This window comes from Emys orbicularis, chromosome 6, assembly GCF_028017835.1.
Source record: "Emys orbicularis isolate rEmyOrb1 chromosome 6, rEmyOrb1.hap1, whole genome shotgun sequence".
In the NCBI taxonomy this organism is placed as follows: Eukaryota; Metazoa; Chordata; order Testudines; family Emydidae; genus Emys; species Emys orbicularis.
In genome coordinates this window covers 45,262,366-45,289,542 of record NC_088688.1, presented here as the reverse complement: position 1 = coordinate 45,289,542, position 27,177 = coordinate 45,262,366, and the positions used below count along the sequence as shown (strand labels likewise).

The 27,177-nt window shown below is 39.8% G+C and overlaps 1 protein-coding gene across 2 annotated transcripts in view; it reads right to left on the bottom strand.

The window, feature by feature from the left end:
- AP3B1 (adaptor related protein complex 3 subunit beta 1) overlaps positions 1-27,177 on the bottom strand; it is a 276,090-nt gene that overhangs the window by 104,846 nt on the left and 144,067 nt on the right. For both annotated transcript variants that reach the window (XM_065406916.1, XM_065406915.1), the window contains 2 exons: positions 9,284-9,460; positions 972-1,158 (listed from right to left, as the gene is read on the bottom strand). In XM_065406916.1, the coding sequence (XP_065262988.1) occupies positions 972-1,158; positions 9,284-9,460 (364 nt within the window). The remainder of the gene's footprint in view (positions 1-971; positions 1,159-9,283; positions 9,461-27,177) is intronic.

Below are 27,177 nucleotides of genomic sequence, written 5' to 3'. Positions count from 1 at the left end.
GAGGGGGGAAAATATACAAACAACATGAGCTCTATATCACAAAGAGCAATCTTAATCATGGCTAAAGGTAATTGGCATTATATTACCTCAAATGTCATGGAATAAATATAAACTAGGAAGCTCTTCATAGGTCAAAAAACTGATTTCAGTCCATAGATTACAATAATCTCCCCCATAATGGTCAATAAAAAAGCTAATCAGTCAGTGTGTTTAGAGGTGTTGCTCTGAAATGTAGCTTCTCTAAAAATTACTTTACTGTGAATATTAAGAATGACAGCACAGTTAAACAATCCATATACATGTCTTGGCACAAACACATCCAGAATTTTAATAGTTTTTTTTCAAAATGAAGCTGCTTTTAGAGCTTTAAATCCAGGATTAAATAACTATATACAAATTAAAATGGCGAAGAAGCACCACAATAAGATTATATTTTTAATTGGGAAGATAACTTTTTAATAGGAGAGAATACTATATAGTAGTTGTGATTTTTAAAAATACCTAGGGAAAACAAGTATCAGGGAAATAGCCACATCTGAACAATAATCTGAATAGATTAAATTTTTATTAAATTTCATATGGATAATGTATTAACAATAGTTACACTAATATCCCTCTATTAACATGGACAATCTTGCTGAGTGGCAAAGACCTCTCTAAATAAAAGAGAAGTTTACTCTTACTTGAGATATATACTTTCTATTATTCAAACCAAATTTAAACCCAACATGAATAGAAATCGATAAGCATGTTCAGGATTATTAGATAAATAGGATATGTGGGCAACATACAAACCAAGATGTTATTATGACTTTAAACCTTGCTTGTTGAAAAGCAAGTGATTAAGCAAAGTGCATACTGTTCTCATTTGTATTTGCTAAGTGACACAATTTTAGGCATATTAGAAATAGAATATGCTGCCACATTGCTTTAGGCTATAAACATTCTGCAGATGATTTTGGCAGTCATACCTTTAAAAGGAGACTCAAGCAATGGGGCAGGTTTCTGTGCCAGAAATATTTTTTTGGCATATTTGCTTAAAGCTCCACTCTTCTCGTTCGGAACAATAAGCTGCCTAATAAATCTTGTACGGTCTCTGATGTCGTAGCTTTGATCATACTTGCCGAGATTTAATATGTACTGGGTAAGCAATTTTGTCTGCGGAAAAAAACAGGACAAGAAGAGAATACAAGTTATTTATGATTATTGATAACTCTGGATAAACATATTTAAAGAGGTAATAAAAATGAATGGTTATGTCAAACAAATGTTGTTCCATAGGGAATATGCATTTCTAATGCTGCAAATGGAATTTTGAAGCCAAACCACATGTCCTCTTCTGTACTGGGGAGGTGAATGCTGAGTACTGAGAAGCAGCCATGTGCTAGATTATTAAACTGCTGAAGTGGAAAGAAAGGCATCATTAAAAAAATAATCATATATGGCAAACCCGCTGAAGGGTCTACGTGAGGATAATGAATGTGGAAATACAACTAAAAACATGGCACTCAAAACTTAATCGGAAAAATATGCAGGACATCAAAACATCAGAGGGTATTAGGGGGCTGGCAAACTGCTTCTGCTGAGGTGTGTTTTATGAAGAGATACTGTCCCTGGCATAAGCAGTGTCTGCACTCTGACTGCACTCAGTTACTTTACCCTGAATTATGACCCATTAAAGCAGACACATGAATCACTGAACTGGATTACTGCAAATTATTTGCAGTGCATTTAGCTGTTACTTTTTCATAAAAGCAAGCTGCTGATGCCCTCTAAAAACCAGGATAAAAGACTTCTTCCATTTTTTTCTTGCAGCTTAAAGCCTTCAGTAATACCGGTCATTTATTTATTTATGTAAGGGAGCAACTTATATTATTGCAGCTTTTTACAGCATAATAGGATTTCCTAATTTGATGTCTGAGAATATTAACAGGAATTGAGTAATTTTAATAATTCAGTTTAATTTTAATAAAACAGGGAAACACAGAAAACATGAACATTCTGCTGCAAAAAACTTAGATTTGCAGAACACAGTGTAAAGAGAATAATACTGTACATAGAGCTGCAAACCACTTATATAAATACATTTCCAAGCCATTAAAAGAAAAACTGCAAAAAATAATTTGATCTGACAAATAAATAAATTTTCAGTGCACCATTCAAAAGTGATAATGAAGGGATTTTTTTAAAAAACCCTAAATTTGTCAAGGGGAATTTTGTATATTGAAAAACAAAAGCTCCTTGCATAGTTTATTTTTTGCCATGCATTTAGCTTTATTTTTGTGCTGTATTATAACAATAACTCAAGAGTTTTAATAGTGTGGGATAGAAATTGATACCAATGTGTGTCTAAAAATGTCAATGTAAAGTAAAATTTACTAGAAACATTCACTTTAACAATTTCCACTGTTATAGTGAAAATAGGGTTATATGACTTTCCATAGATGCAGATATTTTTTTCTGAATGATTTTGATTAATTGGTGTAAAAATGAAAGAGTAATAAAAACACAGAGAACTTTATTTTTCCTCTAGAAAATGTGGGGTATGTAAATATATCACAAGATGTGCTATCATGTCAACAAAAGATTTGAAAAAAATACAATTTCTAATGATGAAAAGTATACTTCTCAGTGTTGTCTCTTTTCAGTGGGCTCTTCCTCCTTTCCCTTCTCCACTTTTATCAGGCACCTAATGGAGATTCTATCAAAAGGCTTATCCTTTCATGGTACCGTATGAACTCTGGAATTTTATAGAACACTATCCTTTATTTTATAAAATTTGCATGTTATAAAATGAATGTTTTTATTATGATATACACAAAGTAATAAAATTGTACCCTTATATCAGACAGAAAACATATAATCATCTGGACTCATGCAGTGTTTATGCTGTACAGTCCAAATGAAATGCACTGTCTTGGAAAGGGGGTTCTCAGGTGCCAAAGGTTAAACTAAATCAGGTTATCCCTTCTGCAACATTTGCTATCAGGGCTCCCTGGCTGTAAATTAAAACTAACCCCCTCTCAACCTGCCAGAAACTCCAACAGAACAGAGTGGAGAAGATTACAGCCTTTAATTGTAAATTGCCACTGGGGCACATAGGTCCTTGCTGGCATGGAGACAGCGCTTTATACCTCCCTGCACCAGCATTGGTGAATAAATTTGGTCCTGTAAGGTTTAGTTTTGCTTACGAGCAGAATCTTTCCATTCAAAAAAAGAGATTACATAATCCCAAAATCTACAATTAACTTCTATGTCCTGCAGTCATCATATAGACACAGCAAATTTGGATTCCTATAGCCCCACGGAAGAATGCTTTAGGTCTCCGAGTTTCCTTCAAGAGCAATAACTTGCTCAGAGTATCATATGCAGCATTCAATATGGAAATTTGCACGGAAAGACTAATTTCTCTTGTCCTGTGACAAAGCAACCAAACTTTCTAGAATATATGTGGAGGTAAATAATAAAAATAATGGCTTCTCGATTAACAAAAACAAAAAAAAATTACAACTAATGTATACATATCAGTTTATGACAACAACTTTCCCAACAAAGGGAATAGTCATATGAGAGATTAAAAGGATTTGAGTGGACAAGTTATTCTGGAGGAATAGGATAAAGAGGTCCAGCAAATTTAATTTGTAGTATGAGAAGATAAAATGTCAGATATTTTTCCAATAGCATATCACAGCAGTACAGTTAAAAAGAAATATACCCCCTCCCAAGTTTGGGTGAGGATATCTGTTTCATAGATTTCATAGAGTTTAAGGCCAGAAGGGACAATTAGATCATCTAGTCCAGGGGTGACCTAACTGTGGCTCGTGAGCTGCATGCGGCTCTTTTATAATTAAAGTGAGTTTCACGGAGCCCACCCCACCATTCTCCACCTACCAGACTTGGTGGGGGGGAGAGCTCGGGACTGCTGCCTTGCAGCAGGGTGGTGGGGTAGGGGCTTCTGCCCAGCAGGGAGGGGGGTCTCAGGGCTTCTACCCCGTGGGGCACGCCTGCCGGGGGCTAGGGGCTTCAGCATGAGCAGGGCTGAACCCCTGAGCCCCAGCAGGTGCCTCCCGCAGGGCAGAAGCCCCGAGCCCCAGCAACCGTGCCCCAGCTCTTGAACTTCTGAAGATTGTCATATGTGGCTTGGAGGATCAATAAGTTTGGCTACAGCTGATCTAGTCTGACCTCCTGTATGTCACAGGCCATCACATTTTACCCAAATACCCATATACTGAGCTCAATTACTTTAGTTAGTCTAAAGCATTTCAGTCCTCAATTATGTGCCACTGGCAGAGAAGAGACCAAGATTCGACTAATGCTTGAGGCCTTGCAATGGCAGTGAACTGATTAGGTGTAATACAGCCGGATCATCCCAGCAGATGATCTTTATTCCACACGTCTGAGGAAGGCAAAAAAATCTGCTAATCTGACTTTAGGGAAAGTTCCTTCCTGACCCCAAATCTGGTGATCAGTTTGACTCTAAGCATGTAAGCAAGACACACAAGCCAGGCATCTAAAAAAAAGAGGATTCTCTGTACCACATCGGAGCACTGGTTTCACCCTGAGTGTTGTCCCTTCTCCAGAGGAAGGCGAAAAACAGTGTGTATGGTCAATTGTGCAGTCAGGAGGAATCCTTCCTGATCCCTGCAGGTGACCAGGTGAAGCCCTGAAGCATGAGATTAGATTAGTCATTATCTCAATGGAGAACTGCAAGTGTTACAAGCATGTTGAGGGCAATGCAGACAATCTTGTTCTCCCAATGGCTCAGGAAGGAAGGAGATCCAGGGAGATTCCTAAAAAATTTGGGGAAAGAGGAAATTTCATGCATAGTAATTGGACATGTCTATTATATCAAGAATGTTGGGGTGCTATTCATAACAAAATGTAACATTGTTGGGTATACCAAATGGTATTTAGTAATCTCTCTGTTGCTTTTTAGTGGAAGCCACACTCAAGAAAATACAGAAACAATCTCTGATACATTAGTAGCCACTAAATTACTGATAGATTCTCAGTTGAAAAAGAAATCATATCCTTCAAGTCTAGTGATATATTTGTGCATTGGAAGCTGCTTTCTTCATGACACATACTGGAACAGCTGAGGGTGTCTGTTGCGATGCTGAGTTTTATATATATCGGGAACGCTCAAAGAGAAATTATTTTCTGCCATTTCAGACTAACCTCTTGGTCAGTTCCTTCTACGAGGGTTGAAGGCTAACGGAATAGACTATGACCAGATTCTATAAGTCTGAAGCAAGAAATGAGGAAGTGTTTGTTGCTGTTTGACCATTTGTTTTGCACCAACATCTGCTTCACATTGGTTCTACATCTGAAGAGATTAATTGTTCCAGTTGACAGCAGATATGGCATTCCCTTCTGAGAAGGTTGATTCCACAAACATTTCCTGAAATTCTCTGAAATTGAGAAGTATCTAAGTCCAATTTTGAGAAGACAGGCAAGGAAGGAGCTACTGTGCAGCTGAGAGTATTAATTTGCAATAAGTAATAAAGCAAAGCAGCTGAATGACTTTCCTGCTGGAAGGATGGGGCTGAGAAGGCATCTGTTTCAGAGAAAACTATGTGGAGGATTCTCTTGAGACGAGTACAGATGATTTTTTCTGAGCACTGAAGTGAACTCTTAAAATAGATAAGAGTGCCCTGGATCCTAAGAATCGGTGATAAATCCCAGTGATCAAAGAAGGGAGCATGTTTAGTGGACAACAACCTGGGCTTTTAGAAGAGACTCAGTTTTTACCACTGTTGGGATTTATCACAGATTCTCAAGAGCACTCCATCTCGGGATCCTGTCTATTTTGAGAAAGCATGAAACTCTTCCTAGTGAAGGATGGCTGTTACTACAAACAGTCTGAGATAATTCATGGGGCCATGGCAAGACAAAGAAGGGCAGTACTGAAAAAAACTTTAAAAAACAAACAAACCTGGAATCTTAAGTATTTCTAAACAAAAAATGGGTAGACTTTCTAAGGGCTTCAGAATACTACAAAAGAATCAAAAGAACATTTTAACATTGAGTGTGTGGAGAAATGACTCAAATGCAGACATGAGAAGAACACTGGCAGGACAATAGGCTCCTTAAGATGGAACTTCTAACGCCACCTTGGAAAAAAACTTTGGATGAGTTCATAGCACCAATTTATCTTTGTAAAATCTGGTATAAAAGTGTTTTGATCGCTAAAGCATAATGCTTATTCGCTTTGAACTGAAACCACTGCAATCAGGAAAATGATCTTCCATATAAAAATCCTGAACTCTCACGTAATGAATGGCACAAAAGGGGCTTACATTAGTTTTGTCAGTACCTCATTAGTATCCCATTACACTGAGGGCTTTTTAATGAATTGTCAAAACATGTTAAAAGCCCCACATTATCCTGATTTCCCCTCCTCCCCCCCCCCCCCAACAAAACAAAACTACACACTGATCTGGCTTCAACTAATTCGTAACAGGCTAAAATAGTGGTCTTATCACCCAGAGATGTAGTGAGTCTAAGTTAGACATAGGCAGGTGAAGAAGATTGTCAAGCATTTTTTTATGCAGGATAATAAAAGAAGTCCACATAGGACTGTTTGCATGGCTTCTCATAGGCCAGGAGGCCTTTAGCTACCTGTTTGGAGATGGAGCTCTCTTATGTTATTAGCCATAATGCCAGAGCAAGGGCTCCCAGTTTGACATGGAGCTATGTGACCAACTTCTGAGTGATTATCTGAAGCTATTCAGCCAATGAAATTTGCTTTGGTTATCTGCAACAAAAAATGAGAACTTTCCATTTGGAACTATTAATCAAACCTTAGTCTCTCCAGGAGTTTTGTTACGAGCAGCACTGGTGGAAAGACATACATAAGCAACCTTCCCCAGGGGACACAAAGTATCCTTTGCTAGAGGTCCCTCCTCTAGATTCTGTGAGCAGAATACTAGTAGCTTTTTGTTTGGGTGAATTGGGAGGCAATACAACTCCCATGTCACAACTGTATACAAATCTGATCAATCAGTCTCTGATACAGAGACAATTTATGAGGATCTATCAGAGACTGACTCTGTTTGCAATTGTGCTCTCTTCCCCTACTTGATAGCTCCGAACACCTGTAGGATTATCCAAAAGAGGAAGCAAAATCTGGTGCCTCCCCACCAGTTGATGTAAAAAAAGATGGTGTGATAGCCCATTTGAAACATAATAGTCTTTTAGGTTACCAGGTCTTTAGTGTATTCAAGATTGTCCTTCTAATTACAATGCCTCCCTATAAGAGTAAAAATATTTCAGATTCTTGGACCCTTTACTATAACCACCATACCGAAGGTAAAAAATTAGCATATAACTTTTATTCACTGTTTTTAAAACTAATGAAAATAAATATTGTTGAAAAATGCAATGTAGACAGAAATTTTGCTAAAGCCAGAGTCTATTATTATGGTACAGTAAACATAGGGTCATTTTATTTTCAGAAAATCTGGTGAAGTATTTATGTTGTCATGCTATGAGAACTGCAAAAGGTCTGACTTCAAAATATAGTAGGATTTTCCAAAGAACAAAACCTGAAGATCTCATAAGCTATTTTGGGGGGGGAAGATATTACCAAAACTGTGCATCTTCCACTTTTTAAAATAAGGTTGGGCTCTTAAACTTTTCCCTACCAGGACCACCTTGGGGCTCCTAAATATGATGCTTGCAGAACTTTTATGTTTACAGCATTGCCTTGGATGAAAGAGTCTTCTCATTTTGTAAGCCCGTAACCTTTTACTTGAAGAATTTAATTAGTTTCTTTCTTAAGAATAGATAGTGGGCCTCCAAATGGATCAATGCTCCTTCCTCTCAATGGCCATATGCATGCAGCAGAATCCTTTGATAACTACTGTGACAACTCTTTTGAAGCATGTTGATAGCTGGCAAACAATCGGATGCATGTTCTACTTTGAGTCCACTAGAGAAGAAACTCAGATTGCAAGTGGCAGAGCCCCAGAAAAGGAGAGAAAGGGAATAGGATCAAGACCACCCTGCTGTTTGGCTCCCTGCAATCCAATTAACTTCCTGTTGAGTGGAAAGCTGGAGAGCAAAAGGCACGCAGGCCCGGCAGGACAGGGAGATAGAGAAAAACTTCAGGCAACTGGCTATAGAAAAGTGGGCAACTTTCATGACGCAGGCCTGGTCCACACTAACCCCCCACTTCGGACTAAGGTACGCAAATTCAGCTACGTTAATAACGTAGCTGAATTCGAAGTACCTTACTCCGAACTTACCGCGGGTCCAGACGCGGCAGACAGGCTCCCCCGTCGATGCCGCGTACTCCTCTCGCCGAGCTGGAGTACCGGCGTCGACGGCGAGCACTTCCGGGATCGATCCGGGATCGATTTATCGCGTCTAGACAAGACTCGATAAATCGATCCCAGAAGATCGATTGTCTGCCACCGAACCAGGAAGTAAGTGTAGACGTACCCAAACATGCTCCATTTTGTAGCTTTGTGAAAAAATGATATATTCCATGGCCATAAAATGACAATTCACAGGGCCTTCATCAAGATGAATGGGGCAGTTCATACTTCTCAGTTATTTTTTCAGGCTGGCATAAGTGTATATTCAGTTTACACCGTTTACATTCAGTTCAAGTTTTTCCAATTATCTCTATGACTTAAGGGCTAGAAAAACTTTTTTTTAATATGAAATGACATGGTAAGAAAAGGGAAGTGGTTATTGTGACAGTTTTGAGGTAACTGCACCTCTGACCCCTCTGTGGTCTACTAAAGGGATGTCCCCTTAGGTGCCATGCCTCTAGTCATCACCTCTCAATAGGCAGAGTCCTGAGACTCTTTGCCTCTACTGGAGATTTAGGCTCGTAGTCCCCCTGCAATTCACTGTGTTATCCCAGCAGGTCTGAGCTGAGAAAAAGGTAAGAGGGAGTTTAGGACATCTGGTGGGAGGCAAAACATGGTCACAAAAGCATGTGAAAATTAGCAAAGCATTTTGCTTTGGAGTTTTAAACTCAAAAAGCATTAACCCAAACAACTGAAAATCAAGGAGGGTTTGTCAAATTCCCTACAAATGGAATTGCTAAATTTCACTCAACCCTAGTGCTAAGGCAACAAGCACATGGACCTCCTGTTCTGTGTGCTACTAGTTTTGGGTCCAGTCAGTGATGCGGTAGTAAATTGCCACATGTAAAGCTTCTTTGTTTTAGATCTATATGTAAGAAATGAGTGCTAATCCATGCAGAATGCACAAAATATACTCTACTGTGGCAGGAAAGGATCGCTTGTTTATATAGTCTTACTCTTACCTGTTTTGAGTTGGTTAAATACAGTTTTGCTCCCAAATTTAAGATCTGCAGCTTCACAAGGTCATCTTCATTAGTGAAGCTCTTAGCCATCTTTCTCAAAACATCAGGTGCAATCTTTGGAACTCGTTCACAATATTCCCCAATAAGCCAGAGAATGCTGGCTCTAGCCACAGGAACCTAAGTGATGAAAGAGTTAAATATACATTTCACAAATATACTCATTTGTAACTTTAATTTGCTACTGAACATGCATACATATAAATATGCAAGTAATCAAATATTTACTACTGGTACTGTGGGAATACCTAGAAGCCCCAACAAAGATCAAGGCCCCATTATGCTAGACATTGTACATGCAAAAACACCTCTACTCCGATATAACGCGACCCGATATAACATGAATTTGGATATAATGCGGTAAAGCAGTGCTCCAGGGGGTGCGGGACTGCACACTCCGGCGGATCAAAGCAAGTTCGATATAACGTGGTTTCACCTATAACGCGGTAAGATTTTTTGGCTCCCGACGACAGCGTTATATCGGGGTAGAGGTGTAGTAAGACAGAGCCTGCTCCAAAGAGCTAACAAGCTAAACAGACAAGTCGAATGAAGGGCACGATTGGAAACAGAGGCACAGGGATGACGTGACTTGCCTTTGTTCATAGTGCAAGTAAGTGGAAGAGTGGAGAACAGGACCCAGGTGTGTTCTAGCCACCACACTGTCTCTCTTTCCAACATGACCTTCAATGGTATGGCGTTATGCATTTTATCCATCATCATTCTATGGAGATATACCTATCTCATAGAGCTGGAACGGACCTTTAAAGGTCATTGAGTCCAGTCCCCTGCCTACACAGCAGGACCAAGTACCGTCCCTGACAGATTTTTGCCCCAGACCCCTAAATGGCCCCCTCAAGGATTGAGCTCACAACCCTGGGTTTAGCAGGCCAATGCTCAAACCACTGAGCTATCCCTCCCCCCGTGTTTATTTTCAAGCAACAAAACAATGTTTGTTTGGTGGGTTTTGTGTTTTGTTTGGTTGGTTGGTTTTGTTTTGTTTTTTTACAATAAACTCCCTCAACTCCAGGTTTTTGGTTTTGAAGATGCAAGAGACATAGCTCAGGTTGTTGCTAGCCTTCCTTTATAACCCTTTTTTAAACTCCTCTCACTTCACTACAATGACAATCTGACTGAATTTTCATTAAAAATTATCTTAAATAGGGTACAATTTTTCTCAAAAGACTGAGGCAAATTGGACATGGAATTTGGGAGAGATGAGGGCTCAAAAATGAAATGATCTCACCTCCTGAATGTTTTTCTAACATTTTTGATGTCCATAGCTACAAGATACCATGGTCAGAAACTCCAAACTGTTCTTAGTATGTTGGTTTTCATAAAGCCTGGTATCTTTGACCACATTTGGTTGGTTTGTTGGTAAAACAATTCAAAATGCTGGTTATTAAAGGAAGGTCTAGTGTATAATATGGATTCAATGATGACTTCAGAAAGGGAAAGCAGGAATATGCCAAATGGGGTGCAATTGGGAGTGGTTAGGAGTTAGACGGAGAGAGCCACATTCAAGGAGGGGGTGCCCTGTAGTGTCCTAAGGTCAACTTCAAAACCTGCACCACATGCCTCCCCAAGACATAGCTCTCCTCGCACAATATGGGAGAAAGGTAAGGGGTGGAGGTGTCTGTTGTGTGCCTAGTACAACATGGAAAGCAAGTGTAAGGAAGCTACATGGAGGAAATAGAATTTTTTTGTGGGTAAAAGCAAAGTCCATCTTTGCACATCTTGAAAGTAACAGCGTCCCTGTACAGCCTGAAAACTCTGTATGGACTCTTGTCACTAAGCAATGTTTTAAAACAGGAAAAAAACAAAAAACAGATTTGCTGCATGGCAACTGCTTTATAACACTTCTGCTTAAGAAATTACTATGACTTTGTAAAGTGTTTTTCACTGCAGTAATGTACAGATATTTTCAACCTTAAGCACCAAAAACGTAGCTGAAGTGGAGTTGAGACTAAATATTACATGCAAAATAAAAAACAAATCTGTGTTACTGCCTCATTTCTCACCTCCTCTGCTCCCTACTTTCCCAACTTGTGCATACCTTAGGTAAACTCCCATTTAAATTAGCTGAAGTTTTGCCTTGAGTAAGGAACACAGGATTGGGACCAAACTTTGGAAAGTCAAAGTTCTGAATATCAAAGCAGCAACCACCACCTCCTTGTGGATATGTTGTGTTTTCTTTTCCAGTGTATGGCAATAGGGCAAAAGAGCTAATATATGTATGTGCAATGTGGCATAATTACAGCAGGAACCAGAACGTTGAGTTTTCTATCTTTTATGCATTTAAAATCTCAACTATAATATGGCATTAACTAAATTTATACCAATGCCCCCTCTGCCCCACTTTAATTGTATTCAGTCAAAGAATGCACATGACAATGCCTTTGAAACAAGGAATGTATCTTCCTATAGTATCAGAATACTATACCAAGAATTATACAATATATTTAATCATGACCCCCCAAATTAAGGTGAATGGAGGGCAGGGTAGGGTAGTGGGGGTATAAAGGAAGGGTGGAAGAAATCAAGCCCAGCACATTTCTGAGAGTAAAATGACAGGAGGAACGAGTTTAGTTCTGAAGCAAGAATGCTCAGGAAAAAATAAAAGATCCTTCAAAATAGCAAGTTTGAGTCCCCTACAACAGGATAAACCAAAAATCCCCTCTCTTAATGAAAAGAACAAGGAGTACTTGTGGCACCTTAGGGTATGTCTACACTGCCGCGCTAGTTCGGCGGCTGGGGATCGAAGTTCCGTGTTCGATTTATCGCGTCTGGTGTGGACGCGATAAATCGAACCAGGAAGTGCTCGCCGTCGACTGCGGTACTCCAGCTAGACGAGAGGAGTACCGCGGAGTCGACGGGGAGCCTGCCTGCCGCGTGTGGACCGCGTCTGAACCGCGGTAAGTTCGAAGTAAGGTATGTCGAATTCAGCTACAATTTGCGTACCTTACTTCGACTTGGGGGGTAAGTGTAGACCAAGCCTTAGAGACTAACAAATTTATTTTAAGGTTTTTTTTTTCCTCCTGTTGATAATAGCCCACCTTAACGGATTACTCTTGTTATAGTTAGTATGGCAACACCCATTTTTCCCATGTCCTCTGTGTATATATATCTTCCTACTGTATTTTCCACTGCATGCATCCGATGAAGTGGGTTTTAGCCCACGAAAGCTTATGCTCAAATAAATTTGTTAGTCTCTAAGGTGCCACAAGTACTCCTCGTTCTTTTCGCTGATACAGACTAACACGGCTACCTCTCTTAATGAAGTGAGTTCTTTAAGTATCAAAACCAGAACCGTAGTAGATATTCATTTTCACCTGTTAGCATGCTCAAAACTCAGAATGCAAACAAACTCATGGAGATCTAGGGAACAGTGTTAAAAAAATATAGACACAGGCCAAGGTATTTTATTCTATACTTCAAATAGTTGCAACTATTCACATTAATAAAAACAGAACTAAGTGTATTATGGGAAAACAAAGGATTCCCACTAACGAGGAGGAACCAAATAGATTGTGGCAAAAGAGAGTAATAAGTTCTACCCAAAAACAAGCATAAATGAAAAGTCCAAACATTGAAAAGATATGCAAGCTAGGCTTAATGTAACTCCAAAACAATATAATGAAGGAACCATAAAGCCCTAATATATGGCATATTTCCTTGCAACACTGACAGTATTTCCCAACTGTATTGTAGTCTAATGGGCGAGAGTAAGGAGAGACATATTGAACAACTGTCAAGTGAAGAAGTTTTAAATACAGTTAGAAAATATATTCATGTAATGTGATAAGACTGATGCCATTACTGTACACCAATCTCAGAAGGGAAAGAGGTTATTTCTAATGTTCCAAAGGTTACACTGCATTAAGACCTTACTCCCAATCTATTATTTTAAATTGGGCTAAAGAATAGTAATTGAGTGGTACATTAAATTTTCCAGTACGGGAACAGTTCAAGTTGCCTGCAGTACAGATAGATACCTCTAAATAAGAATATATGGGCAACTTCAGATTTCAGTTATGCTAGATTTATTTTTCTTAAATATTTCATTACATACTTGTTAAAAAAATAGAATTTTACAGGAGACCACCAACTACGCTGGTTTAGGTAGCTGCATCAGAGAAGTCTTTTTGGCGTATAGTTTCTCTTTCATGAAGCAAAAAGGCCACTCACAGCGCAGATCATTTCAAGTATATTGTCAATTATCTGAGAAAATTCAATTTAATACCTTCTCTAAGTTAAACAGGGCCCTAAAATTTGTAACCACTGAGATATATTTAAGCCACTGCATTTATTTTATTCCTTCCAATGCTTTTTCTGTTAAATTATTAAAATACTTCACTTAATGTAACTAACTGTTAATGCAAGAACTATAGCCACTTAAAATAGTTTTTGAAATTCAGATTAAAAATTGCACCAGAATGAAGATTCATTCGAACAACAAAAGATAGTCTCATGAGATGTTTCATCTTTTTGTTCCTCTTTTGACCAAGGCAGTTAGCTTGCTATGTAAATACTGCATACATTAAACACAGTTATGTGCAACAAGGATCAATATCAATTAGAGACTTTTTGAATCAACCCCAAGCGAAAGCCATTTTAATGAAAAGTATATATGGAACTGATGAACTCAATGTTTCCGTGTCAGTGGATTCGTTAGGGGTCAGAATCACATAATATTTTCAGATTTCTTTTTCCCTGTTTAAGTCTCTCAGTCCTCATCCATGTAATAGCAAGTATATGATCCTGCACCCATTGTTTGAGACATTCTAAACCATTCAAAAACAGCAAACAAGAAATGAAGCCACTTCTACTCCTTCATTACCTTTTCCAGTACAGCGTAAATAGGGACCTTGAATTGACAAAAATACAGGAAATAATACTTCCATTATGTAGTCTTGCTTTGCATTATCCTCAAAGGAAAACAGGATTGTAAATTACTTTGCCTGATGCTTTATTCTATATGCCCTGAGCAAGTGGTTAAGTGCACTTTTCAAACCCTAGTATTAGAAGGCAGTTTGTACTGCCATTTTAACCCATTAACTTGTCGGGGGGGTTGTGGGAGAGGGAACGAGGCCTTGGCTGCTCAGCAGTTAGAGAAAGACATCTAGAAAGATTTTATAGATCACTCTGTAAGTAGCTTAATTCAATAGCTATTGTGTTTTCAACTAAAACCTTATTGCACAACATGCCATTCTAAAGTAAATTTTGCAAACACCAATTTTATTTACTCAAATTTGTCAAGGAAGGAATCAACAGACATCTAAACTAATAGCAAATTAGACCTAATATTCTGCACCCACACCCAATAGGTTTTGAAATTTAGCTGGGATTAGAAAGGGGGTGAAATGGCAGACTGTCTGATAGAGGATGGGAAAGTGCCTGGGAAACAGCAAGGGGGGGGGGGGATTATTGTTTTTTTGTTTTCTAAATTGTTTTTCCACAGTGAAACATTTCAAGGACTCCTCTATTATATGAACCCCAACAATGTGAAATTATTTAAAGGTGATTCCACTCCCTCCTTCAGCTCAGCAGCATTTTTCTTTTTGTTTTATTCCGGTTAAAACCTTACAAATCCAGTATTTACCAGGTTGCACTGCCTCAAAGGACTATGCATATTCAAGAGAGAAAACTACAAATCTCTAGAACACAAAACAAATGTAATGTATTGCACTTGGAGAGACTTTCATATTAATAGCAGGATGCATGAAGATGTAATTGGTCTAAAGGTTTTAAAAAGTTTTAGTAGTTATTCTAGAGCAGGGCAAAAAGGCAAGACTATGAGCTGCAATTTTGGATTTGGTATAGGAACAAAGCCCATACTCTATGACTCCTCCCCACAATTTAAGGAAGGCAGGTCTTAATCAATGGAAACAGCTAGCCAACATGAAACCTGCACTCTTGGAGTCCATACCTGAAATGCAGCAATAAGAGGATGTTCCAGAATTGCATCCCTCCTGAGGTTTATTTTTGGGGGGAGGGGAGAGACAGTGGCAGCAGGGGGAGAGGAGGACGTGCCCTAAAACCACTCCCAAAAGCCTCCCAATCCTATTCTAGTGGCAAGAATGGTAACCTAACCCTCTTTTCCTAGCTACCAATGCTTCTTAATCCCTCCTGTCGATGGCATGCCCCAATACAATTTCCCTTCCAAGTGTTAAACTCTCCAATGCCACATATCCACCTTAATCTCCCTCCAACTAACAAAGTTGGCAACTCCTCATGCTCCTTTCATCCCAGTGGCAAGTGTTCCTTCCCACCTCCTGATTAAAAATTAGCCCTGCAGACCTGTTTCACAATCAAGCTGTGCACTTTGACACAACTGAGAATGTCCCTGAAACAGAATGAAAGATGACAGACACAAAATACCATTAATACATGGAAGAAGTTGGCTTAGTAATGCTAGATAAGGGCAAGAGAACAGCGAAGCAGAGATCCCGACACCTAGCAAGCGGCACCGGGCAGAACAGTGAGTGCTTGCTCCTGGGCACAATGTGCCCCTGCCAATCTTTAATGGGAGGGAGAACCTAATTTAGAACATACTTAGACTGTAAACTCTTCAGAACAGCAATGTCTTTCTTATCATAGAAGATTGGGGTTGGAAGAGACCTCAGGAGGTCATTTAGTCCAATCCCCTGCTCAAAGCAGGGCCAACCCCAACTAAATCATCCCAGCCAGGGCTTTGTCAAGACGGGACTTAAAAACCTCTAAGGATGGAGATTCCACCACATCCCTAGGTAACCCATTCCAGTGCTTCACCACCCTCCTAGTGAAATAGTTTTTCCTAATATCCAACCTAGACCTCCCCCACTGCAACTTGACACCATTGCTTCTTGTTCTGTCATCTGCCACCATTGAGAACAGCCTAGCTCCATCATCTTTGGGACCCCCCCTTCAGGTAGTTGAAAGCTGCTATCAAATCCCCCCTCACTCTTCTCTTCTGCAGACTAAATAACCTCAGTTCCCTCAGCCTCTCCTCGTAAGTCATGAGCCCCAGCCCCCTAATCATTTTCGTTGCCCTCTGCTGGACTCTCTCCAATTTGTCCACATCCCTCCTGTACTGGGGGGACCAAAACTGGATGCAATACTCCAGATGTGGCCTCACCAGTGCCGAATAGAGGGGAATAATCACTTCCCTCGATCTGCTGGCAATGCTCCTACTAATACAGTCCAATATGCCATTGGCCTTCTTGGCAACAAGGACACACTGCTGACTCATATCCAGCTTCTTGTCCACTAATCTCCAGGTCCTTTTCTGCAGAACTGCCGCTTAGCCAGTCAGTCCCCAGCCTGTAGCAGTGTATGGGATTCTTCCTTCCTAAGTGCAGATCTCTGCACTTGTCCTTGTTGAACCTCATCTTTTGGCCCAATCCTCCAATTTGTCTAGGTCACTCTGGACCCTATCCCTACCCACCAGCATATCTACCTCTCCCTCCAGCTTAGTATCATCTGCAAACTTGCTGAGGGTGCAATTAATCCCATCATCCAGATCATTAATAAAGATGTTGGACAAAACCAGCCCCCGGACCGACCCCTGGGGCACTCCACTTGAACCCGGCTGCCAACTAGACATCAAGCCGTTGATCACTACCTGTTGAGCCCGACAATCTAGCCAGCTTTCTATCCACTTTATAGTCCATTCATGCATCTTATGTATCTGTAGAATGCCTAGCACAGTAAGGATGGAGTCCAACTGCTACTGCAATATGAATAGGCTTGGCAGAATTCAATTTTTATTTTTTCTATTGTCAATGATTTTTATCAATTTTTATTTTTAAGATTTTTTTTATTTTTACGTTTGTGGAGGTAGGGTTGGGGCTAGGGCAGCGCTGACAGTGGGCTGCAGGGGCTCCCTGCGTAGTCACGTGTGTCCGGACACCAAGGAGCAAGGGAAGCTGCAGTCATCCTGGCCCGGTGGAGCACAGACCCCCTGGCCAGGACTGTAAGGAGTAGCACGAGTCATTGGCCACTGCCCCGCTGATGAACAGTTCCTGCCCGGGGATGGCTCCCAAACTATTGGCTGGCAAATGAGTGAGTGGGACCATAACAGTAGAGCAGCAAAGGGCTCCCTGCATGGTTTCAGGGCCCATGACACCTGATCCCAGCAGGCACAAGGTCTGGGGAAGGCTGCGGCTCTGGCACTATCAGCTGGTGGTTAGAGAGCAGGCCCATGACAGCGGGGCTGCAGTGGACTTGCCCTGCACTGCCATGGGAGCCACTGAGCAGTGGGATAGCCTCCCTCATGGCCAAGAATTCTGACTCCTCCTTCTTGCAGTCCTGGCCATGGTCTCAGCTCTATCTTGCCAGGACCGCAGCCTCCCCTGCACCTTATTGCCTGCAGGGATCAGGTGACAACAGTCCTGAGGCAGCACAGGGAGCCCTCTGCAGCTCCATTGTCAGGGACCCACTCACTCACTCCTGTGACAGCAGGGCTGCAGAGGGCTCCCTGCATGGTGGCAGAGCCGGTGATACCCTATCCCTGCAGGCAAGTCAACTGTTACTGATTGATTTTCTCCCATCGATTTCTGTGTGTCAGCTGAAATCGACATTTACCGACAGTTATCGATTAAAACAGAATCCTGCCAAGCCTAAATAAGAATAATAATTTAACTAGTAGGGGGAAAACTACAAATGGATAGAAGCACTGCAGTAGCATGCTAGAAGAGAATCAACACTTATAGACTAGTTGGGTTTTCAGAGAAGTTAACTGTCAGAGGCATTTTTTGTTAAAAGATGGTAGCAAGTCTTTTTATGATAATTAGGATGTGCTGAATCCAAATATGGTTGTTGCCAACCTGCATGTTGTACGTAAAGGCCTCTACCAAGAGAGCAAAAGTAACACATGGAAATTGCTTAAATGTAAATCTTTATTTTCTTTTCATTTAGGATTAACATACTTCAGTTGGATCTTAATGAGCTGTTGGATATAATAGAAGTGATCAAATAATATGCAGAACACTTTTTACAAAACTATTGAATTTCAGTTTCTTATTTGCAAGAGGTACTAGAAATAATTTAATAGGTTATACAACTATGACTGATCATGCTTACATGGCTCTTAAAACTTGAGCATTAGCATCTTGAAATAAAAGTACACAACCTGCTTATCTATCAGAAATACAACACAATCTAAAAACACCTGTTTTTACAAGTGAAATTATTTTCTTGACTAAACATTCAGTAAATATTTTGATGCACACAAGTTTCACTATTGTGAAACTTTTCAAGAAATTGTTGAATAATTGTTGAATAATTATTTCAAGAAACTTCGGTATACAGTGGCAGACTGAATCAACATCCTATTAGGTCAATTATTATAACGATATCTACTTATTTGACAATACTGTCCTTATGCACTAACTGTCAGATACATTGACACAATCTTGTTCCAGTTGTCTATATTTGCATGCTCCTGTACAAACAAGTCATGTTGTCCTGCACCTACATTCTGCACCCTATTGTGTGGCCACAGAATATTGCCTCCATGCAATCTGCTGGAATTGGTGGCAATGACATAAGCTGTAGCACCAGATCTCCATCCTTCTGTTTCCAACCCACTCTATTTGAAAGAGGAAGTACTGCATTTGGGCAGTGGACCTGTCTCCAAACTAGTGCCTGGTAATGAGCTCTGTGCATGTGAAAAAAAACTGCATCACTATTTGGGGATAGAGCTTCCGATGACCACAAGCATGTGAACAAAATGGCACATATTTTGTCAGTGCTCTGGACTTCTACATACATCTTCTAAATAAACTCTGCTACACTTTTCACCTTCAGGTCCAGGTCCAAGGTGTGTTAGAAGCTGATGGCATTGCTGAAAAACTTTCCATGTTGTTTTCTTGCTATGTTCAGCATCACAACCAGTCAGACCATGATTTTTCAAACAGTTTCCAGAACAGTGGGTCCCTATTATAGTTGCTCACAAATGGCATGAACAGGAGAGTACTTTGGTTCCTTTGATGTGCCAGCTTTCATCCAAAGTTGCCTACATGTCCTTTTGCTATAGTGAGCCAGTAAGAGAATAAGCACATCAGTCTACCTGACTGCAACAACCAACACTGTTGGTATCCCTGTGAACGCAGCATAAAATCATTCTTGTGTCTGCTTCTTTCTGATGAGCCCACAGCTGATTGGTCTCAACTGTTGCTGTTGAGCAGCTTACTTCAGCCTCATCCTGAAAGCCACCAGCCAGAATGATTTTATCATGTTGTGCTTGTCTCATCAGTTGCTCAGACAAAAATATTTCAAGGTCCTCATTTTCTGGAACTGCAATGAAATTCATCCAATTACTGTGTGTGGAAGAGGCACATATCTTCCTTCCACTACTCTTCGGATGGGTCTTGTACCTCTCTTGAGCATTTCTACATTGTATCACCCTTAGTAGACTCCTTGCAATACCTGTCAAAACACATCATAATTTATTCTGTAGAAGTCTGCTTCAGATTTTACAAATATTCCTGCAGGGTCTCCAAACATTTTAGTTCCAGACGGCTTCCAGAAGCTTGTGCATCTATTACACAGGGGTAACTGTTGGCAGGCAGTGGACATCAGCTGTCAGTACATCACCGAGTATTGCTTTTGTGCCTGTTCTTAGACTGCCATTTGACTGTGCTAATGCCAAAGGGCAGGCATTAACTCATGTTTCAAAATTTGTTGCAAATTGACAGTCTTGCCGGCTTCATAGCCTGAGATTAATCACTGAAAAATATTTCTGTCTACCTTCATGGTAAAGGCTTTTCCTTTGACTTCTTCCCCCACCTCATATAGCATGGAAGAAGTTGGAGCATTATTTTTTGGCAGCGGATCATAAATGCGTACATGTCTAGGCTCGTCCTCTTCTGTCACAAGCTATTTCTCCACAAAACTGTCCAATTGCACTTGTCCTAGGATCTTTGCATGCAACATTGCATCTTCTACGGCTTTAATAGCCAGATCTTTTGTTTCAATATTTTGCAATGAAGAGGGAGGTTCCTCGCCAGAGAAAACCTTGAATCACCTAAGTGTTCATAAGAGGGCATTCTCATCTTCATTGTCACATTGCTTCCTTGACTTTCTTGACTGATGTGAGTAAGTTGGTCATCCAAGCCAACAAGGAACCAGGGTCAGGTGTCTGCTGCAATTTGGGCTCTTAGATTGTAAGTCAAGGCCTATTTGCTGAGGGCTGAACAAGTCTTGGTGATGCCTGCAATTCCACCCCCTTTCTTTCCTGTGCCATTAAGCCACTCTTGGCTCTAATTAGGATCCATTTGGTTGAACTTCAGTCATGATCTCTTGACAACAGAGTTCCCTTGCTGGAACTCCATGAGCATGTCAGTCAATAATTGATGCAATTCTGTGATGCAGATGGCACCCCACCGTACATAATTTGTGTGGTCATATCTCATGGAGAATGACAGCACACATTTGAAGGTGAAGAGATGCAGCTCTCAATTTCCTTCTCTCTGGGCACAGCTGAATACGAGTGGTAGGCCACCATTTCCATGTACTGCCACCAAAACCTGAAGTTCACATTACCTTCACCTTTGCTGGTCACAAATGTAGAGATGAGATTTCAAAATCTATGTGAAGTACAAACTGATATGAGCTCACCATAACAATGTGACCGAGCAGCTTTAATGATATCCTCTTTGAGCTCCTGATCATGTGTTGCTATGAAGTCCAAGAGTTGTGGAAGAAGCAGCCTCCACAGTGCTTGAAATGTCAATTTGTGAGCCTGCATTGCTCTAGCATATGACTTGCCATTCATAGCTTGTTCTGTTGAGTTTGGTCTAAAAACATCACCTTCAATCCAGACATCTGTTCCCTCCAAAGCCTGTGTGTGCTGACCTTAGAATTTTTGAAAGTTCATTCAGACATGAAGGCTTCCTAATCATGAAATAAGCCACTCTCTGTACTCTGGTGTGGCCCATTTTAGTTCCATTTAGTGTACAGTACAGAGCTTCATCAACTGTTAGAACCACATATTGCTGCCCATGCACTGATGACATATTTGCAACCCTGTGCAACAGTAACAAGGGTGTCTAGATCATGGGTAGGGGCTTGAATGACGGATGAGTATCCAATGGTAGTTATTACTGGTTCTGTTGTCATGTGCAATTGGTTAAAATGTGTCCATCCACATCCTCATTTTGAAGTTTAATGATAAAAAGCCAGATCAGAAGCTCTTGCCTGCACTGCAGCTTTACAGTTTTCTTCAGATTCAGAGTACCACTCTTTGCCAACAGGGTCCTTGAATACTGGTTTAGCTTCATCATTTCTTACACTGACTGGTATGACTGTCACCTAAATCATGAACACCAAGTATGCTGTTTGATGACTTTAGATCAATCAACGTCAGATTTGGGCAAGTCATCTTTGCCAAGCAGCGATTTGGGTTCATGAAATGTGTTTTTGCCATCCAGAGAAGCATAATGTATGTTAATATTGTCAGCTACATAATGAATAAATTTCCTGGGAATCAGATTAGGAGGAACAACCGCAACCATTCTCATCATCCATTGTTTGCCGGGTTTTCTCTGCTAAGGCTTTGTCCACCTTTAAAATTCATTCATAATACATACAGTGGCCAGACTCATGAAAAAAGCAGAATGAGTTGTTTTGCCCAGTTGCCTGATGGAGGGTGCACCCCAGACCAATATGCTTTGATGTCCATTACTTTCCACTGTTCACACCATATATAATGAGCTACACTAAAGCACCTTGAATTTCACTGATTCTTGTTTCTTAAGGTTCTCTTCATCAGCATCGCCCTCAAGAAAAGATTGGCCTTCATACAGCAAGTGGAGGAACATGTACAGGCAATCTGGAATGCAAGCAGCTGCATCATCGTCACTGACACTGAAACCTTTGTGGTCAGGGTGTGAAATTTTCAGTGCAACATGTACCAGTGTCAGAAATGTGTCTTTTTGGGAATGGTCATCTCATCATTTGTGAGATAGGTAAATATATTATACTTGGCTGGGCATAAGAGTGTATCTCTAAGCAGGCGACCAATCAGGCAAGGAAGTGAACTGAAATAAAATCCCAATATGAGTTTGGAGATTTTCCTTGAATTATGATTTACTACTGATGTAAAGTAAGTGTGTGGAATTTCAAAGACAGTTTCCTTTGCAAGATTGCAGTAACAATGCAAAACCTCAGGTAGCTCAAAAACATGGCCTTGACTGGCTGCTTTCTGAAGCCCATTTTGAAGCCAAAGCACTGCTGTGTCAGTAATTTTTGTGCCTTCACTCCTTTTCATCAGACTTCATAAACAGGATGTAACAAGTCAGGTGGTACCTGCCTTCAGCAGCTATGAGGTCATTTACTTCCAGCTAAATGATCACTCATTTTATAGTCAAATACTGCTGCTTGCATTAGCTGTTCACTCATCTTGAATGTAGTTGCAGAGATGAGTCTCTGTTCTGGGAGCACTTCTTGACAAAAAACTTGCAACATCTCCAGGAAGGAGGTTTCACAGAACTGGACTTTCTTGTTCTATGGACACTAGTGTCTTTACTGGGATCACTACAGCTTGCCACACGATATACTCGTTGCAGATGCTCTTGCTTTCTGTAGCCTCTGGATTTTAACTTTTTCAGTGTATTGGGCATAGCACTTTCTGTGCCACATGACTGATACTATCTGTTCTGAATGAAAGATGGACTCAGTTCTGTTAACGGCCTCTCTATATTTGACACATTGTAGTTTCTTTCTAATGGCTGTTGCCTCCCTTATTCTATGCAATCCTTCTTCACTTGCTTCATGGATATCTTCATCTGATTCTTGGAAAATAATGCAGAGACTTCAGGAAACTGGAGTGGATCTCCTGAGACTCACTACCGGTTCTTTGGTTTACCTATAGCTTTAACCAATAAGAATGTCATAAACCACCACCTCTAACTTATGGTGCCTCCCTCTATTTGTAAAAAATCCCTGTGATGTTGCACTCTATATGTTTTATGGAAATATGTTTATAAGTGTGACTATGATGTAACTGGAATATCCTTCATGCAAAGGGTCTCTTGTAAGGTATCATTACAAACCTTATAATCTACTGAGTGTGTTCATCCTATTTGTATGAATGTATCATTCTTGTATCTAAAACTAGAAATGTGAAGTATTACTCTGAAGTCCTACTGTAATTATGCAAAGTGTGGGCCATTAATGGTGGCTTAGGATCTTGATGGCTCCCATTAATTAGAACAAGTGGTTGTAAATGGCTCTGTTTACTTCTAAGCCTTCCTGTGTGAGTCAGGCCGGAAAGAATGGAGGCTTGGGGTCTCACAGGACATGTGCCCATATCACCTGGTACTGGAATCCATCTTAAACCTGGTGCTTTTCCATTTAGAAGGAAGGGTGGGAACCCAGAGAGAGACAATGGATTCCCACCTTGTGGCAAAGACATAAAAGGGGGTGGGGAACAGAACAAAGGGGGCTTCAGTCATGAGAAAACCCCTGAGCTGGAACTAACAAGAACTGTACCAGAGGAAAGGCTTGGGCCCAAACTAAGAAGAAGTCTAGTCTGTGAAAGAAGCTTATTGGAACATCTCTGAGGGTGAGATTTACCTGTATTCAGTTTCTTAATGTATTAGGCTTAGACTTGCATGTTTTGTTTTATTTTGCTTGGTAACTTATATGTTCTGTCTGTTATTACTTGAAACCACTTAAATCCTACTTTTTATACTTAATAAAATCATTTTTATTAATAAACCCAGAGTAAGTGATTAATACCTGGGAGAGCAAACAGCTGTGCATACATCTCTATCAGTGTTATAGAGGGCAGACAATTTATGAGTTTAACCTATATATGTTTTATACAGAGTAAAACGGATTTATTTGGGGTTTGGATCCCATTGGGAACTGGGTGTCTGGGTGCTGGAAATAGATGACTTGCTGATCAGTTTTTGGTTGAAGTCTGCAGTTTTGGGGGCGTGGACCAGACCTGGGTTTGTGTTGCAGCAGACTAGCATGTCTGGATCAACAAGGCAGGGTTCTGGAGTCCCAAGCTGACAGGGAAAACAGGCTCAGGTAGTTTCAGCACATCAGGTAACAGTCCCAAAGGGGTCTCTGTGACCGAACCCATCACAATCCCACCACCATCTCTTCTATGTTAATTATACTCCAACTACAAGTCATTATGTAACTATAAAACAAAATACTAAGAATGCAAGAAAATGAGAAAGTGATTTCACATATTGCAGGAAAATAACTTCTGTGTTATGATTGATATACAGATGACTAAAATGCTATAAAGAGTTGAATATTAGGGTGCAATTAGGGTGTTAAAACCATGAAGTGTCTCTTCTCATTTCTGTTCTTAATAGAATGAAGAAGAATTATGTTAAACAGTTTGATTTTATTGACAGGTACACGGGGACACTGTTGGTAAACATTTCTGGTGAAGTTTGGTGTTCATATTTATTTGCAAGTTTGAGCTTGCAAATAAATTACACTCAAAATTCAGCTTGGTAACAACTATTTTCAAAATCAGGAGATTGAAATTATGTTAGAAAATGTTACCAACTTTTAACAAAAAATGCCTCTAAACCCTTATAGAAGATTGATTCTGAGATTTCAGTCTAGTCTATTATTTTCTATCTGTACTGAAAAATGCAAGATATTCCAACAGTTTTTGAACATCCACCCTTTGATTTCATAAAAAGGACAACATAGAATGTGGATGTGTCAGGGCAAGACAAAAAAAGATAATGAGGATATTAGCTATTCCAAAGTGCTGTCAAATTTATGGGTGAGCATTCAGGCATTGATTCCTTTGAATCACGTCACTGTTCTGCAGTACACATATTGTACCCCATAAGAGAGCAACATAGGACACATATTTGACAAGTGCTCTTTCCCCACATTTTTTTTTAAATTTTGGCGCTATTAGGTATATTAATTAAGGCTGCTGTCACACACACACACCTTTAAAAAAAAAAAAAAAACAGCAGACCTAACATCAAGATGAACATCACATAGATTTCTCATCCACAATTTACTAAATTTTAAATTGTAAAGAGTGATGACAGATTGTCTACTTCATGTTTAACTTGGCTGGCAATGAATACTATCATTTTTAAAGAGCTTGAGTTTGAGAGATTTTCCTTGTTTAATATCTTCAATTACTAAAGCTACTACATTTTTCAGGTACATCTCAAAGTTAGAAAGTGTGGGTTCTTGGGATGTGTGAAGAGAAGGGGTTGGCACACAGCTGTATTGAATAATATTTATTTATATAGCTAAGCACTCTACAAAACATAGAAAAAGGGTTCCTGCCCAAAAGAGCTTATGAGATAAGTTCAGACATACTACAAGTGATAACAGGAACAAGTAGGGTAAAAGGAAAATAGTGATTTTAAAGAACACCACATGATGAGTTCCAGTCATTCAGAACCAACACTGCACTGTGCAGAGGGTACAAAGCATGGACTTGCTCAGAATTTTTGTTGTAAATGAGAGATTGAATCTTAGCATGGCTTCAAACAGCCCTGCAATTATTTGTTATTGAACTTCCTAACACTGCTTTATAATTGGTCAGACATATTTAGCTTGCTGTCCTATCACATTTTAAACGACTTCTTAGGAAACTTCCACAAGAATTAGTAAATTTCATACTGGGTGACACCTCAGAGCAACATTGCTGTACAGGATTTTTCTTCCTGAATCCAGTGTCCATGAGGCACCTCCTCACTGAAAATGACAAACCCATCAGCCCAATACAGGTGAAATTTATAACAAAAAACTTCGAATGCACAAATGGCACTCTATCCAATTTGTAGCCATTAAAACAAACAAAAATACCCTAACAACACTATAAACACACACATTCAAGGAAAGTATATTGGAATAGATTAAAAGGAATTATTTTCTAGTGACAAGTGTCTTGTTTTTATTTTATTCCTTTTATTTAATTTTTGTCATTTTCACAGGGTCAAATTCAACTCTGTTATAAGCTGGGACAAAAATATTTGCCCCATTTATATGAAAGCTCAATGTAGCTCACAGTATTTTACTCTGTTTTCCTTTATGCCACAATTTCCTAAGACGCCAAACTCTTACATCAATCATATATGTATTCTTACAACAACTGGAAGTTCCAATCCCCACTTACATTTAAGTGAGCCACTTCCCCCACACCATTTAAGGAGGGGAAACAGGATAATAGGCAAGTACATCTTTTCTAGTTTCACTAAAGAATCTTGAAACCAACTTAGGAGGGGTGACTGTTTCCAAGCAAAACCAATGAAAAAAAATTGCCTGACCACTCCTTTTAAAAAAAAAAAAAAAAAAAGAGGGAAGTTTTAAAATCCTTGCTTAATATCTCACACAGCAGACATTGAGACAGAGATGTTATTTTAGCTGTCAACCCTTTGTGAAATATTTTTTTTTTATGTATACTTGCAATTATGAGTTAAATGTTAAGAGCACACTAATGCATGGAAAAGTAAGGGGAATGTGTGCCACATGCAAACACTGAATCCTGTTTCATTTTAGTTCTTACACTGAGCTTTTAAGATGCCTGACCTCATTCACTGACCACCTTGGAAGTTTGTAGGAAAAATGCATATTATAATGTGATGTTATTAAAGACTGGGCATGCAATCTTACCTTGGCATTACCTGACATATGAAAGCTTAACTGTGCATTTTTAAAGATCTCAACATAATTTAATTGAATTTCCTATATTGACTTTTTAAAGGAAAATAAGTCAATCTAAAATTAGTTGGCTACAAAGAAGAATATTCTATCCCATACAAGGCATGCACTGAAAGAGACAGGGCTCTTAGGGACAGACAGTAGGCCTTACTCTTGATGATCCCGCATATTTAACTCCAGCAGAGCAGTTT